General features: G+C 48.4%; 8 protein-coding genes and 1 non-coding gene across 9 annotated transcripts; 4 read left to right on the forward strand and 5 right to left on the reverse strand.

The window, feature by feature from the left end:
- Nucleotides 1-1,488, reverse strand: BDV38DRAFT_144008 (triose-phosphate isomerase). Its single transcript, XM_032051486.1, has one exon. It carries the CDS (start codon nt 1,192-1,194, stop codon nt 337-339), a length of 858 nt encoding a protein of 285 aa, XP_031911075.1. The 5' UTR covers nt 1,195-1,488; the 3' UTR covers nt 1-336.
- BDV38DRAFT_144014 (uncharacterized protein) lies at nt 1,286-2,487 on the reverse strand. Its single transcript, XM_032051487.1, has 3 exons — nt 1,881-2,487; nt 1,692-1,787; nt 1,286-1,626 (listed from the first exon to the last, which is right to left on the reverse strand). The coding sequence occupies exons 1-3, from the start codon at nt 2,133-2,135 to the stop codon at nt 1,378-1,380; spliced, it is 600 nt and encodes a 199-aa protein (XP_031911076.1). The 5' UTR covers nt 2,136-2,487; the 3' UTR covers nt 1,286-1,377.
- Nucleotides 2,488-2,612: 125 nt separating this feature from the next.
- On the reverse strand, nt 2,613-3,093 carry BDV38DRAFT_253260 (uncharacterized protein; the record flags this gene model as incomplete). Its single annotated transcript, XM_032055221.1, has 1 exon — nt 2,613-3,093. A coding segment is annotated over exon 1 (256 nt), but the record flags the coding sequence as incomplete, so codon positions are not given.
- A 996-nt stretch (nt 3,094-4,089) lies between these two features.
- BDV38DRAFT_144066 (RpiB/LacA/LacB family sugar-phosphate isomerase) lies at nt 4,090-4,875 on the forward strand. Its single transcript, XM_032051489.1, has one exon. The coding sequence runs from the start codon at nt 4,187-4,189 to the stop codon at nt 4,673-4,675; it is 489 nt and encodes a 162-aa protein (XP_031911078.1). The 5' UTR covers nt 4,090-4,186; the 3' UTR covers nt 4,676-4,875.
- Nucleotides 4,876-5,870: 995 nt separating this feature from the next.
- BDV38DRAFT_273061 (putative U-box domain protein) lies at nt 5,871-6,905 on the forward strand (the record flags this gene model as incomplete). The annotated part of the gene is made up of 3 exons (XM_032057605.1): nt 5,871-5,902; nt 6,062-6,599; nt 6,672-6,905. The coding sequence occupies 3 exons, from the start codon at nt 5,871-5,873 to the stop codon at nt 6,903-6,905; spliced, it is 804 nt and encodes a 267-aa protein (XP_031911079.1).
- Nucleotides 6,906-7,158: 253 nt separating this feature from the next.
- BDV38DRAFT_144069 (acyl CoA binding protein-domain-containing protein) lies at nt 7,159-8,033 on the forward strand. Its single transcript, XM_032051490.1, has 3 exons — nt 7,159-7,628; nt 7,687-7,752; nt 7,820-8,033. Exons 1-3 carry the CDS (start codon nt 7,380-7,382, stop codon nt 7,934-7,936), a joined length of 432 nt encoding a protein of 143 aa, XP_031911080.1. The 5' UTR covers nt 7,159-7,379; the 3' UTR covers nt 7,937-8,033.
- A 97-nt stretch (nt 8,034-8,130) lies between these two features.
- On the reverse strand, nt 8,131-10,023 carry BDV38DRAFT_285219 (tyrosyl-DNA phosphodiesterase 1; the record flags this gene model as incomplete). The annotated part of the gene is made up of 4 exons (XM_032060440.1): nt 8,131-8,838; nt 8,891-9,284; nt 9,340-9,452; nt 9,526-10,023. The coding sequence occupies 4 exons, from the start codon at nt 10,021-10,023 to the stop codon at nt 8,131-8,133; spliced, it is 1,713 nt and encodes a 570-aa protein (XP_031911081.1).
- Nucleotides 10,024-11,947: 1,924 nt separating this feature from the next.
- On the forward strand, nt 11,948-12,077 carry BDV38DRAFT_t171. Its single transcript has one exon. It is a non-coding gene; the product is annotated as a tRNA-Ile (tRNA).
- A 545-nt stretch (nt 12,078-12,622) lies between these two features.
- Nucleotides 12,623-14,550, reverse strand: alg10 (dolichyl-P-Glc:Glc(2)Man(9)GlcNAc(2)-PP-dolichol alpha-1,2- glucosyltransferase; the record flags this gene model as incomplete). The annotated part of the gene is made up of 3 exons (XM_032060441.1): nt 12,623-13,554; nt 13,605-13,742; nt 13,794-14,550. 3 exons carry the CDS (start codon nt 14,548-14,550, stop codon nt 12,623-12,625), a joined length of 1,827 nt encoding a protein of 608 aa, XP_031911082.1.
- Nucleotides 14,551-14,628: the final 78 nt, after the last annotated feature.

Raw genomic sequence — 14,628 nt, forward strand, 5'->3', positions numbered from 1 at the left:
GTATTCGGCAGTCGTTCACATTCATTCTATAAAAGCTAGAAATATATGTTTTTCATTTGAACTTTCTACGCCCCCAACGTTTTGAGTCTAGACCTAATGAAGGAGCATCCGAATTCGTCAACCGAATATCCACATGTACCCTAAGCAAGGGACAAGGTAAAATTAATAGAAGAGAACAGAGGTAATAAAAGGGCCAAACAATCTAAGCTCGTATACATCGTCACCCGACCGCAGAACCATGACTTTCGTCCCTCTATGATATGCATATGCAATTCATACAATGAAAACGCATTACTATGAAGGGAGAAAGAAAAAAGAAGAAAAGAAAAAAAGATTTCAAGCAACGTTCAACGTCTCCTCAACTTCCCTGACCACCTTCCGCACACCGTCGATCTCATGGGCGAATCTCCCCAGAAACATGCCATCAACGGCTTTCCCCAGACCGCCCGCGCCCCACAGGCCCGGCCCGGCACTTCCCCCATACAAAATACGGACGTCACCAGGACGCTCCCCAATCACCGCCTTGATACCATCCACAACGGCAGAAATGTGGTCGACTCCAGCCGGTTTTGGTTTCCCTATCGCCCACACAGGCTCATAGGCGAAGATCACAGGCGCATGGGCGGGGATGGCCTTCAGGACTGCGCGGACTTGCACCTCGCACTCGCGTACGGCGAGCCCGACGGCCTGGGACGCTACAGGGCCTGGCGCTGTGACCTCGCCAATGCAGACGAGCGGCACCATACCATGCGCGGAGGCCGCGGCGGCCTTGCGGCCTGTCTGGTCGTCTGTTTCGCCGAAGATGGAGCGGCGCTCAGCGTGGCCTAGTTCGACGATGGAGACACCCATGGAGCGGAGGGCGAGTGGGGATACTTCCCCGGTGTAGGCGCCCAGCGGCTCCCAGAAGCAGTCCTGGGCGCCCAGGAGGAACGGGGGTGGTAGGGTCTTGGCTTCCTGAGGGGCTAGGCTGGATTCATAGTTTTTGATGATCTCGCTGCTGGGGTAGATGGTCAGGAAGTCGGGAATCAAGGCCAACAGGAGCTTGGAGCGGTTCTCTGGCCGGACAATGTCATTTTTGGGGTCGAGGAGGGCACGGAGATAATCTAGTGTTCGGGTGGGTGTAAAGTACATCTTTAGGGAGATGATGAGTAAGGTGCTGGGTAGCACCGGGTATGTTTGCTCCGTGGAGGCCATTTTGTTCTGAATATGGTTTTCTTTTTTTCTTTCGCTTTCCTAAGGTTCACCGGAAATCCTGGTCGGTTGTGAGCCGCTAGTTTTGCTTTCGCACGCAACGCTGGGATGGGCGACTCGTAATTCTTTGGAGGGTTGGATATAGAGGACCACTCTGGTGTGATTCCTGAGATAACCGCCGCGACGCTAGAGCTCCACTTTAGGCGACACGGAAAGAGAGTCGTTCCTGTAGACGGGGAACCAAAAGTACGAGTATATTTGTTGGGCGGAAGTAGAACAAATCTCCGAAACACGAAGATGGCAGGGAGATGATGTTGAACTGAGGGGACTTCTGCCAATCAACTCAGTCAGTGCGAGACGTGGGAGTCTTTTGGGTTGGTCGTCGTCCAGAGAGTTCAGTTGATTTGGACCTAATTGAAAGGCGCCTGAGGCCAACTGCGGCTGTGAGCGGACGAAAGTCTGGGACTAAAACATGAATTTCGGTAACCAAGTGGGCTTACCCAGCGACAGAAAGAGGAGACAGTCGATCGTCCCACGCGAATGCATCCCCCGGTGGGTGATATCACTGGCTGAAAGTGAGAGATTTTGTGGACCAACTATGGGGATGTGCCCTGTCAGATCATGGAAGCGCGAGATGTCATATGTAGGGTATATCTTTATATTATGGAGGCCTGGAGGGGGTGATATACACTTGGAAGCGTATACCCCAGTGCCATTTGGCACGAGGACTCTGAGGAGGGACGTTGGCGGCCATAATAACTGTTGGCGGGGTGAGGGTGAGTCCAGGAGGGGTCACTGGAACTGATTATGAAACTCTCGTAACGACCGGTCGTTCCGATATGAGGCCAAGCCGTGAGTTTTAGTTGAAGTGGAAATTGAGGCATCCAAGCCGCCTGTATGGAACGATACCGAAAGCCATGGATGGGATGTACCGTTGCGTGCATTCCGAGTACCGCATGGACCTCCCGGTTCGACGAGTGACGGTAATTTTACACGAGGGACCAATCCTCATGCGGTAAGTTTGCGAGAGAGCCTGTTTGCTGACTTTGCTGAAATTCCCTGTTCTGGCACCCTTGATGCCTCGCGGCCTAAGGACGTTATGGTCGATCGGATGGCTGTGGGCCACCAATAGATGAATTGGGTTTGGTTCGAAAGGTGGAGTCCCCCCAGTGCAGTGGAAACGATGCAAGTGCAACCTTCGAGAGAGCCGAGCCGGGCCTATTCTGCTCCAATCCTTTCGGGAGCTCCTCTTTAGGACATGCGAGATCTCCTGCGCCCTTGGGTATGCTCAATAGCTTGACTGAGGATTTTTTTTTATGGAGACGAGAGGTACACATGACCTCTATATATCTACACTTGGGAATCCCGCCAGGTAATCTGAGGGTCTGGAATTCAAATTTCGATTATCATGTGCTGGGTTCGATTTTTCGACGACCACTAGTGCCAAGCAGATACACGCAGGTATCCTGCACTAAGCCAAGCGAAGTCGTGAATCGTTACTGTGAAGGTGCCCACCGTCATTCGTACCTTTGGTACGGTGCTGAATTCAATTCTATCTCTGGCTACATTAGTCTATGCACGTTGTTACGAAAATGGTCTCCATTTTATTAACCAATCCGAAAGTACAGTCCCTTGCCGGACTCTCCTGGACTTTACTTCTTTGGGAGGGTCCGCAACAGTCCTTACAATCCGTGGATACCGAGTTGTCGCAGCCACCTGTCGGTATGGTCCAACAATTAGAGATACCCCAGAGTAGAGCCCCTGTGGGGAACCCACTACTATTCAATAGTACGAGCGAACATGTCTCCAAAGGATTCTTCAAGCGCATTGACGTTGCGCAGTGCCATATCGTCAGGGACTATGTTGAGAGAATTGGAGGCGCTTTTTTTTTTTTTTTTTTTTCGCAGAGGATATTGTTGAACACCCCTGGCAGAACTCTAACATGCAGACGGGAGGTTTCTCAACACCCTCGAAAAAGGCCAGATAATCCCGCTTAATACACACAGGGTTGGTGGTTTGATTTGGTTCCGTTCCATGGCAGTTTTTGATAGGAAACTACGACCTTAGGCTCTCGGCTAAACCGGATCGGGGGTAGTGGATGGAATGCTATTGGTCACACGGGCTGCAGCCATCTAAAACCCGCCCCACGAGACATCGGAAGGATTGCAATTCATTGTACGGAGTAGTAGTTCAATTGATAGAGGATCGCATAATGTAAGGACACCCACACTCTCTCTTTGACTTCGTACGAGAAAACGGAGGTGGCGGCGCCATGGCCGGATAGATATTAACTTCTGCGAGCTTATGCAGAGTAGTCAGTACATACATACCTACATAGTTGTTATTAAGGAAGCTTTGGCGACCAAATAGAAAGTGATTGTTCCCTAAAAGATCCGAATCACTGCCTGCTAAGTATAACTTCGATCGGGTAAATGATTGGATCATTCAACCTCTAGTATTCACCTCATAAGCCACGCAGGCTATTTTAGTTCCAGGAGTTCCGTTTCCGATCCCTCCATCATACCCATGTAAAGCTATGACGCCACCCGTGGGGCAGTTGGAACCAGACATCGTCCTGTATGCCCCGTCGTCCTTTGAACCCTGTTGTGGTGGGGAGGTCTCTTGGAGAGAGTGATGCGTAGCGAAAGAGAAAAGCACGGGCAATCAATTCCCTATGCTTTAGCCCAATCAATACACTGGGTCCAGTCGCCGAGGTTTGGTTCGATTGAGAGGCACCCGCTGCGCAACCTCCCCCAGATTTAGAAGGAAGAGCTAGAAACCTAGTTTGACCCGGGGACATAATGGAGGGGGGGCTGACTGACTGACTTTCCAAACTATATAAGGATCCATGATTCCTGTCGTCGGTCTCCCATCATTTCCAAATCACCAAAGACAAATTTCCTTAGATCTCCTTCTCTCATCCAATCTCTCTTTCTCCCAATTCTGAACTAGAAGTAGAGAAGTCAATTGACCCTTATCTCTCTCCATTATCAAAATGTCTGCCGATCTGAAGCCACTTCGCATTGTCATGGCCTGTGACGAGGCTGGCCAACCCTACAAGGAGACTCTCAAGGCTGCCCTCCAGAAGAACCCTCTGGTCGAGTCCGTCGATGATGTCGGTGTTAACTCAACCTCCGACAAGACTGCCTATCCTCACCCCGCCGTCGCCGGTGCTAAGCTTATCAAGGAGGGTAAGGCGGACCGTGGTCTCTTCATCTGCGGTACGGGTCTGGGTGTTGCCATCGCTGCCAACAAAGTTCCCGGCATCCGTGCCGTCACTGCCCACGACTCCTTCTCTGTCGAGCGTGCTATTCTGAGCAACGATGCCCACGTCCTCTGCTTCGGTCAGCGTGTCATTGGCATTGAACTCGCTAAGAAGCTCGCCAACGAGTGGGTTACCTACCGCTTCGACCCCAAGAGCGCCTCTGCTGCCAAGGTCCAGGCTATCTCCGACTACGAGGCCGAATTCGCCAAGGCTCAGTAGATCCTCTAATAATGACACTTCAAACCATGATGCACGAGCGAACGGATCGCCTGTCTCTGACGGCATCTTAACGACGGCGCTCATAGCGCGTCATTAGATCAGCGAAACCCGCTTGGTGGAGGCATCCGACGAGTTCTCCCGAGTTCTCCCTTACACTGTGTTCTTATACCTCTTCCGAGCGACTGGACGGGCATCCTGATCAGGGTGGATGGCTCCATAAGCCTTTGTTTATAATATTGCATTCACAAAATACGTCCACGATACCACGAAGCGATTGGAATGAATTTGGCTGGCCGAATTTCCCATGTTTGTTTTACTCCATCCTGGTTACTAGTTACTAGGCCGTAGGGTTAGGATAGAATGAATATCATCTTTTCGAACCGTACCGCTATCCTATCTCTAATGACCTTTTGAATCTAAATCTTGATACAAGTAGTTCCGAAACAATGAAATATCCACCCGACACCCATACATAGTTCCATAAAGAGTTAGTCCGTACGTGCTCCAGGAAAAAAAAAAAACGCTGCTGACTGATCCGATGTCTCCGCCATCCTTCTTCGAGCATCGATCACCTTCGATTTCAAGAAACAGCGACGAACAAATCCCACTCATTAATCATGGATACTTACATACCCTCCCCTTCTCGTTTCCATTCTTCACCCGGTCACACAGACCGAACACAGTCAGCCTTATCGCTCGGCCACGCATCCTCGTCAACCATTGGGCTGAGACCGTCCGGGACCTATAACAACTAATAACGTGTTTCAGAAACAGGTTAACTGGCATCCCGCTCGGTCTATACCTATAGCACACAAAGACCCCGACAATACCAGGTAGATTCCTAGTGTCAGCGACCACCTCCGCGTCCAACGTCTTGCCATCATCGTCACCGTCGGATCACTCCTTTCAAGCGGTTCTATATAATTCTGTTCTTTTCTATCTTTAGTTCCGTCCCAGGAATTCACTTAGTTGCGGACACCGTGTGGAGCGCCCCACTCTAATTTGGCCGATAGTCGCTTTGTAATTCAACTTCCCCAAAAAAAAAGTAACAGGAAAGGCGCATCGCAAATTGGATATCGAAGAAAAAACGGGCTTTCCCATTTTTGGTTATATCTTGAATCAAGTGATACGATTTAGACGATGGCGTTTGAATTGAAGGAGAAGGGTAACCAGCTCTTCAAGGAGGGCGATTACAATGGTGCCGAGGAGCTGTATTCGCAAGCGTGAGTTTTATTGATTTTACTCAGTTATGTGCATCATTTTTCAAGAACAAGGATAAAAAAAAAGAAAGAAAGAACGAAAGAAAGAAAGAAACAAAGAACCTCTTATATCTATATGTCTGAAAACAAGACCACAATCCCCAGGCTAATCGCCAGCGTGGCACAGAATTCACAAGAATCCGCGCGAACCGACGTTCTTTACGAACCGCGCTCTGACTCGGATACGGCTCGAGAAATGGGCAGGCGTGGAACAGGATGCGCGCGCTGCGATTAGTCTGTACGGGCCCAAGAGCGCCTCCAGCCTGAAGAGCTGCTGGTACCTGGCGCAGGCGCTGTTGGGACTGCAGCGTCCGCAGGAGGCGTATGAGGTGGCTATCGATGCGTACCGGGCGAGTCTGGCGGCGAAGAACGTCCAGACGGAGAATCTGTCCAAGGCGGTTCTGCGCGCGAAGCAGCAGATCTGGGCGCAGAAGGAGACGGCGCGGCTGCGGGAGATGAGTTCGACGTTGGCGAGTGTGGAGGTCTTGATTGAGTCGGATTTGAACCGGGCACTGGCGGAATTGCAGGGGAAGTTGGATCGGGAGGAGATTGGACAGATTGGGTTTGTCGAGGATCAGAAGGCGCTCCGTGAGGATGCGGAGAAGCATACGCAGAATGTGAGAGATGCTTTCCGGATCGCGTCCAAGGGGGATATTCAGGAGAGAGTAAGTCTATCTACCACACTCGGAATGACTATGGTAGTACTGCGGTGATACTGTGCTAACGTTGTGTGGCAGGTCGTACCCGATTATCTAGTCGATGGTATCACCTTCGAGATCATGCACGACCCCGTTATTACCCCGTCTGGGACCAGCTTTGACCGCATCGGTATCCAGAAGTACGTTGAGCAGGCCGGCGTCGACCCGATTACTCGGACGTCTATGACGGTCAACGACCTGCGGCCGAACTATGCGCTCAAAGCGGCGTGCGAGGAGTTCCTGAACAAGAACGGCTGGGCTGTAGATTGGTAGTGGAATTGTGCCTTCTATCCTATTACTTTCTCTCTCTCTCTTTTTTTTTTTTCGTTTTTGGTCTGTACTTGTTGTTTTAGCTATATATATATGTGTGTGTTGTAGCGACGAGTACCCTTTTTGCTTTGCATAGTGGCGTTTGGGAATGTTGACAATATGAATACCTGACATGAATATATCACCTCCAACCACATATGACCAGAAGGATTAATATTCACAAGTAATAAACTCTCCCTATACAACCAATCGGCTAACAAGAAAGAAAAAGAAAAACAGAACAAAACAAAATCAGGTGTACCAACCATGTGAGTCCCCAACAAACAAGTCACCAATAAATTACCCCACCAAAACGCAAACAAAATCCCCCCCCCACTTTTCACTCCCCTCACCCAAAAACAACAAAAGCCTCACCTTCTCTCCATTCAAAACACCTCCATCATCACCACAGAACCCACCCTCCCAAATCAATTCAACATGTCCATCGACGCCTTCCTCGAAAACCTGAGCTACGCCCAGTCTGGTGCTAAGTTCGCCGAGCTCCAGTCCGCTGCCTCCGGCATCAACGTCGATCTTCTCAAGGCCGCCGTTGAGGCCGTCCTCGCCGGCGGTGATGACGCCAAGGTCGAAGGCCCTCTGGCTGATGCTCTGAAGGCTGGTTTCGAGTTCGCGACTAAGCTTGTTAAGATGCTGGCCAAGGAGCCTGGTTCGACCGAGATGCTGAACGTATGTCCCTCTGTCTCTCTAGGGTTGGTTGAAGCCGGTGCTGATGGTGATTGATTAGTTCTACAAGTACTTCAAGCGGGCCAGGAACGAGACCCCTGCTGAACCTTCGTTCTACCAGCTCGAGGTGAGTTTTCTTTGTCTTTCTTTTTTCTATGAGGATGGTGACTGACGGGTGTTTCTTTTGTCTCTAGTCGAAGTACAAGTACAACGCCTGGAAGGAGATCAGCCACATCAGCGAACAGAAGGCCCAGGCTTCTTACATCCAGAAGGTTAGCGAAGCCATCGAGACGTACGGCACCCGCGAATAAGTGTTTGGCTTGATTGTGTTTAACTAGGGAGGAATATGAACTTGGATACTATGGGCTTGGTGACGAGTTACGAACGAATGTTAGATTACTGCCTTTTGCTGTTATCTACATGCTTCTAGTGCATATACAGATTTTGGTTCGTTTGATTGTAGTGTATGAGTGGCTTGTATTTGTGCTTTTGGTAGCATGCGGGGCTAGTCGAGGGTCCATGTTTGGCCGAGCCAGTCTGGCTCGAGGTGTTGCGCTGTTGCACACCAGGGCGTGTCGTGGGCTGTGTAGGGTGTTAGGGGGAGGCCGTAGGGCATACGCAGGCCGATTACTGTGTCTGTTGTTGTTTCGTTGTCTTTGTTTTCGAGGGATTCGGGAGTATCTCTTTTGAAACTGGGGACCATGGTGGCTGACTCGGTGTCCTTGACGTATAGTTGAGGCCATACGATGACTCCTATTTCCCAGCTACAGATCCTCACCTCCCCTGAAGCGTTGACGACTGCTCCCCATGCCTGTGTGGAGAGGTTTGCTGATGTGACCATTGCCCAGTCGATGGTGTCCATTTTCTCTGCATCCGAGAAACGGACATATGTTTTGATATGTGGTGCGGCTCGACGACGGCCTGCGTCTTGCTTGAATGTATGACTCGGCTCTGCCGTATCATGGTCGCCCGCCCAATGTCGAAGGTATGGCCGCATGTACTGCAGTTGCTTTTGCTGCGCTGGGCTTTGGAGTTTCATGTGGATTGATCCACCGGAGCCGTAGCCGTTCAGGGACCGGCGGATTTCATCGGCCGTAGGGAAAATGATAGAGTATTTGGGTTGCCGAGTAGATGTCGATTTTGGCGAAAGGGATGCAAATAGGACATCTTTCAGCCACTTATCAGTCTGGCCAAGCGTAGCAACGGAGGATATCTACGCGTATGAGCATGCAGTGTATGCGGTATGTTGATGCAGTTGGACATACCTGAGTAACAATATGTGGTGTAGTAGCCTTACTGCTCTCCTGAGCTGGAGGGATGTGGCGCATGATATCCTTCAACGCCGGCCAACCCCATAGTGTTTTCTTCTGCGAGTCGAGATCGTTGATCTTCTGCTTCGAAGGCACACTAGCCACCAGAGCGGCACGAATAGCTCCAAAATCGTACTTCCTAAGTTGTTCGACCAACGGACCTGTCTTTTTAGGCCCATACTCATTCAGGTATGCCAGTAGGTCTCTTTTAAACCGTGCACCACTGCCTAAGGTTAGGTCTTCTCCCCGATCATCTGTCCTTTGCAGGGGCAGAAGAGGAGATCTCCAGACCGCCTGGCACATATTGGCCCAGTCACCGGGGATCATATTAGCAGTATGAATAACAACCCTAACACAGTTAATCAGGATGACCTCACAACCAAGAGAAAAAGAGAAATACATACTGCGCAAGATCATCATGTCTAAGCAGAATCATCATCTTAGAATGGTGCGTCCCAAAAGCTTCCGGCATATAAGCAACAATAGCTTCCACATTCGGATACCGAGAACACGCTTCCTGAATTACTTATCAGTCCACCCGCCATAGTCCGCAATGTAGAAGCAGACTAGATGTAATCATTAGGGCATACATCAATCCGCACCCGATTAGGCGCATCCCTCTTCCAAGACCCATGCACAACCTTCACCTTCACCAAACGCCTTACATCTTCATCAAACTGACTCATGATAAAATCTACATCATGCAGATAATTAAACTGCCAGCACTCACGGATCATCGGATCCCCAAGAATATCGCGTAATCGAACCGTATCCACATTATTCCCTGAGGACGCGGCTAGATCGCGGATGTGGGTGAGTTGGAAAGGGGAGGGTATCACCCGCGGTGTCTGGGTGCTTTCACATTCTTCTTTTTCTTCTGCATCTTTGGCAGGTTGAGGTGGGGCAGATTGGGATTGGGATCTCCTTTGAGATCGGGATGATGGAGATGGGGGTGTAATGGATCGGCGGAGTGATTCCAACCCTTGGATGTGGGAACTTTCCTCTGTGGATTCAGGGTGGTTCTGGTTGGTTTCTGCTGGGGCACTGGAGGATAATTTTATGCGCTTTGCGGGATGTTCGCTAGCCATTGTTGTATATTTAGGGCATGAGTGAGGTTGGATGTGTGGCCAGGAGGTTGTTGATATTTGTTGATACGGCGGATGATGAAATGTAAGGAGCCTCAGGCCACACGTCATGCCAAGTCTTGGGATAGAGGAGGTGGATGCTCTATGTAGTGGCATGGGGGGGGGAGACGTTGGATAATATATTAGATTATAATTTCTAGAATAGTGTAGGATGGACATTCGGTTCTTTCTGGTCTTGCTCGTATGTGGTCTGTCGCCACTCACTGCACTAGTACCTGGTTTCTAGACTCGACTAGTACTTGAAGATACCTATATACTACCCGTTCAGGGGCCAGGACTCTCGTTGGATGTCACAGTCCATCTTAGTGGAATATCTATAGCTCACCACTATCAATATATATAATGATTGAGGTGAGATGAATAAGCTTGAGCTTTCAAGTAAACTACTTATTTTGATTTACTTCCCCAGTACTCTGGAGTGGATTGACAGACGCATCTTATAACCATACTGTTCGAGCATTATCTGTGATATCAAAATGTATTGTTTTTAGGACATCATTTCTAGCTTGAGTGCTCGCATCTGTACGCTGTAAACTGTAGTGTCTACCTAATAACCTATTTTTCCTCACTTCCATCCCAAGGTATACACCAAGCCCTACCAACCGTATACTCTTTTTGCCGCACGAATCTTTTCCTGCCCTCTCTATAAACTAAGGCTTCTGAACCTCCCAAAAGATGAATACCTTCCCTCACTAAAGCCAGCATACAAGCACCCTTCCTCCATAAAGACAAAGCAGAGACAAATAGACATAAAACTTGCCCATAGCCCATCTCCCCAACATCTCCCTCCCTCACTCCCCTCGATACCATCTCACAATAACCTACTCTTCCAAAAGCACCCTTGATCTCAAGAAATCCCTTATAATCATGTACCAGTGCATCACCACCAAGTACATTCAGTTCCGGGAGGCATAAACCGCAAACATCATCATTGATCAGAAAACCTCCCGACCCCTCAGATCACCCTTGCGAGACGCTCAGGAAGAAACTGACTGAAATGTCCCAAGAAGAAACAAATCAGGTGAGGGACCCGATAAAATTATCGTCTCTGAGCAGATTGCTGGGATGGTCACATTTTGCCAGTTATCTTTGATCCCGTACACTTAGTAATAGCGTGCGCGAAGCCGTGAAGCTAAGGGAGAAAAAAGGTCTACCGTAGGTTTTTATCTTCTTTGGCAGGTGAGTGCCACATGACCTGTTTATGTTGACATGAATTATGTGTTCTTTTTTTTTTTTTTTTGTGCTTGTTCGTCATGGGGACTTGTCGGGGTGTTGATGACTATTCTTGGTGGTAAATTGTAATCGGGTTATGTTAATATTCTTGAGTTGTTTTGTTCATGGCAAGAAGTAGAAACTGGGTAGATGGTATGATTCGAGACGAAACGAAGCTTTTCATATTGGAGAGCTTATGGGTAAGGGCGAGAGAAGTAGGCAAAGGATGGGGTAGAATAGGACAGTGAAGAGGACTGGAGTAGATTCAGGTCATAAATATTAACTTCACTACTGCTTGTAATCGGGAACAATATGCACATAGATATTGCATTCAGGGAACTACTATCTTCTTCTAGAAGATCTAGTGATTTACATGAAAACACTGTAATTGTGTCCAGACGTATACTGGCACCGCCTTGGTCAATACTTCGAGTTATTGTACGTACTTACCGATAAAGTATAATAACTAGTGTTTACCTGCAAAACTGTGTATTCGGATATACTTTTGTAGATGATGGTACTAGAAATCCCTAGAATATAGTTCAATATTTTCGACTTTTTAAAGTATAAAGCCCAATTACTCTCAGCAAGTAGAATAAGATGGTCTATGCAAGTACAGTAAGAATGTAGCTGACTGCTTACTAATTTCATATATGCCTCTATAGCTCAGTGGTAGAGCGCTTGACGTATGTGATCCCGTCGTATTAATATTGATAAATCAGTGTAAACTAACCGTTAAAACAGTTGTAATCAAGAGGTCCGTGGTTCAATCCCGCGTGGAGGCTCTATAACTTTTTTTTTGAGATGTCCTATTCTCAAACGGCGCCCCTTAAGCTGAGCTTAGGTATTGGTACCCCTAACTAGGTACTATGGCCCCTACTTAGTACTTACAACCCAGTCTGTACTCAATCTAGTAGGAATTTCAGAAAAATAGTGAAATTAGGGAGGTCACTATGGATAGTTCTTTATCTATAATCCTGGAGTAAATACTTAGTAGTTTATATCTTAAATAAAATCATTGCTTAGAATACGTGTCTTATACTCAAAACAAAACAAGACTTAAAAGCACACTTTGTAGTATAGTAAGATAGACAGATATTATGATGTTCTATTCCGGTGGTAAAAGAAATTCTTTATAGATTAGGTGGCAAGCAGGTGTCCTGGCTGAATAGCGCACACCTACTATTGACGCTATTCACAAAGGAATAAAATTTCTAATATACAGCACCATAAAATTACAAAGGCTTTCTCTATTCTATAATCCACAGCCCGAAGCTGCTTGCAATTAATAATAAAACAATCAAAGAAGGCAAAGAGATCAAAGTGATCATCACCACATGAACCGTTGGATCTTTCCAGGCTCCTGAGGCCACTCGAAACCATTATAGAGAAAGATGTATCCGGTCACAACGTTGATGACCAGGAACCAGAAGGTTTCCAGGAATAGTGGAAAGTTGGTTGCGATCTTTGCATGGAGTGCTTCTTTCGCATCCCGAGGACGCTGCTCCCGGTAAACAAGCGGCGGGGGTTGGCGTGGAAGATGCAGTCGCCACATTACCCAAGGGATTATGAAGTATCGTGGCTCAACCAGGGGCGCAGTGATAAGCGAGAGAGTCGTAGCGATAAGCCAGACAAGGACAAAGCTTACTCGTGGTGCATCCAGTTGTTGCAGTTGGCGTTGCTTGATCGCCTCTTGGATCTTTGCGAAGGCTTCTGGTGTGATCTGCTCTGTTTTGGGGGGCTGGGTGACTTTCTTGGAAGGCTGCCTTTTGTTGCCGGTCTGTTTTTGAGCCTTTTGACCTTTCCGAACAGATGGCTGGGAGGCCGGCGCTGGCTGTGGAGCTTGAATGAATCGAGGCGGCGGTGTGGTAGTCGAAAAGCCAAAGGCGGAGATAACCGCCCAACCGCAGAGGAAGTAAACAATAGTCGCGACATATTTGACAGCCGGATGAATCCGGAGGAGAAGGCGAAAGACGTAGAAGATATAATGACGGTTGTCGGCGAGTGTGAAGGGGTGAACGATAGTGTTGTAGTGGACGGTGACCAGCATAACAGGGACGATCGCGAGAATCGTCAAAATCTTTGGGATACCCTTCTGCTTTTCCGAAAAGCCATAGTGCATAAACCTAGGCAGAGAAGCCTTGGGAAGAATCGTATTGACAGCAGGCGGAATCAGGATAGGCCACGAGAAGAAGAAGATATAAGGCCAAATATACAACATCTGAGGCAGATGCAAGCCCGCAGTATGGTATTCTTTATGTCCTAGTAGATTTATGAGACACCAATTACAAGTAGATCATTGTTGAACTTACCCAAGACAACCCCATTATTCCACAATACAAAGCCTCCGAAGGCCGCAAGAATAAGAACATACGGGATTGAGGAGATAGCAACCTGACCCAAGTTACCAAGCAAAGCAGAACAGAGGGAAAGGGCGGTTTTGAAATAATCTAGAGCTCCATTAGCAACTTACATAACAGGAGACAAAGAAGGTAACCCACCCGCCAACGAGGCCTCTGACACCTGCGGGTCATACAATTCATTTTTGAAGCCTCCTTTGACAATATCTGCAGCATTCGACGACTGACATGTCTTGGAAGATTTCCGCAATGTCCGGATGACTTGCAATCCGCCGAAGAAAACCGCGACCCAGAAGATGTTGGTCTGTCTAAAGGCCAGCGCAGCCACTCCCAGAAGAATGAACACAACAGAGTGACCAGGAGAGACATTTGGAGTCGACCTTCTAAGGTCCCAGTTGTACGCCTCAATTACAACCAACAGGGCAAGGATATCGGTATAGTAGAGGCCCGAAAAGAAGAACAACGGCGGAAAGAGACAGATATTCAGCACAGTATGGCTTAGCCATGAGCCGGATGGCCGTGTATTGCGTTCTTTCCGTAACCTATCTAGCAAGGTCTGCAGTCTCAAGGGTAGGAAGATGGCGGCAGCTGCAACATTGGTTGAACGAAGTGCTTCCGCATTGAGCTCTATCGGAGAGCCTCGAAGCAAAAGCGCACCAGCGCAAAGAAGGTACGACCAGAGATAGAGGCCAGGGGGAGTGGTGATTTTCGGGTCCCAGTGCGTCCATTTGTGATGCCAATATGCTTGAGCTTGGGGAATATGGAAAGCTTCATCCAAATACGGCTCCGGAACCACGGCATTGACCCGATTCATCCATATAGGTATCGACAACAAAACAAAAGGAACCGCATAGCGGGCGGCAAGAGCCAGGCCCGACTGAGGTTGAGCGGCACTCATAGTATCGATTTGGACCAATTGACCATGGAACTGGAATTAAAGTAAAGGAGTGGGATCATGAAGTCACTACCTTCAATT

The sequence above is a fragment of the Aspergillus pseudotamarii genome (genome assembly GCF_009193445.1).
Source record: "Aspergillus pseudotamarii strain CBS 117625 unplaced genomic scaffold BDV38scaffold_47, whole genome shotgun sequence".
NCBI lineage: Eukaryota > Fungi > Ascomycota > Eurotiomycetes > Eurotiales > Aspergillaceae > Aspergillus > Aspergillus pseudotamarii.

Coding starts and splice junctions, on each gene's coding strand:
- BDV38DRAFT_144069 (XM_032051490.1), top strand. CDS start 7,380: ATGTCCATCGACGCCTTCCTCGAAAACCTGAGCTACGCCCAGTCTGGT. Junction 7,629..7,686: donor GTTCGACCGAGATGCTGAAC/GTATGTCCCTCT, acceptor GTGATTGATTAG/TTCTACAAGTACTTCAAGCG. Junction 7,753..7,819: donor CTTCGTTCTACCAGCTCGAG/GTGAGTTTTCTT, acceptor TTTTGTCTCTAG/TCGAAGTACAAGTACAACGC.
- BDV38DRAFT_144066 (XM_032051489.1), top strand. CDS start 4,187: ATGTCTGCCGATCTGAAGCCACTTCGCATTGTCATGGCCTGTGACGAG.
- BDV38DRAFT_144014 (XM_032051487.1), bottom strand. CDS start 2,135: ATGCACGCAACGGTACATCCCATCCATGGCTTTCGGTATCGTTCCATA. Junction 1,788..1,880: donor TGGGGTATACGCTTCCAAGT/GTATATCACCCC, acceptor ACATCCCCATAG/TTGGTCCACAAAATCTCTCA. Junction 1,627..1,691: donor TCTCCTCTTTCTGTCGCTGG/GTAAGCCCACTT, acceptor TCACAGCCGCAG/TTGGCCTCAGGCGCCTTTCA.
- BDV38DRAFT_144008 (XM_032051486.1), bottom strand. CDS start 1,194: ATGGCCTCCACGGAGCAAACATACCCGGTGCTACCCAGCACCTTACTC.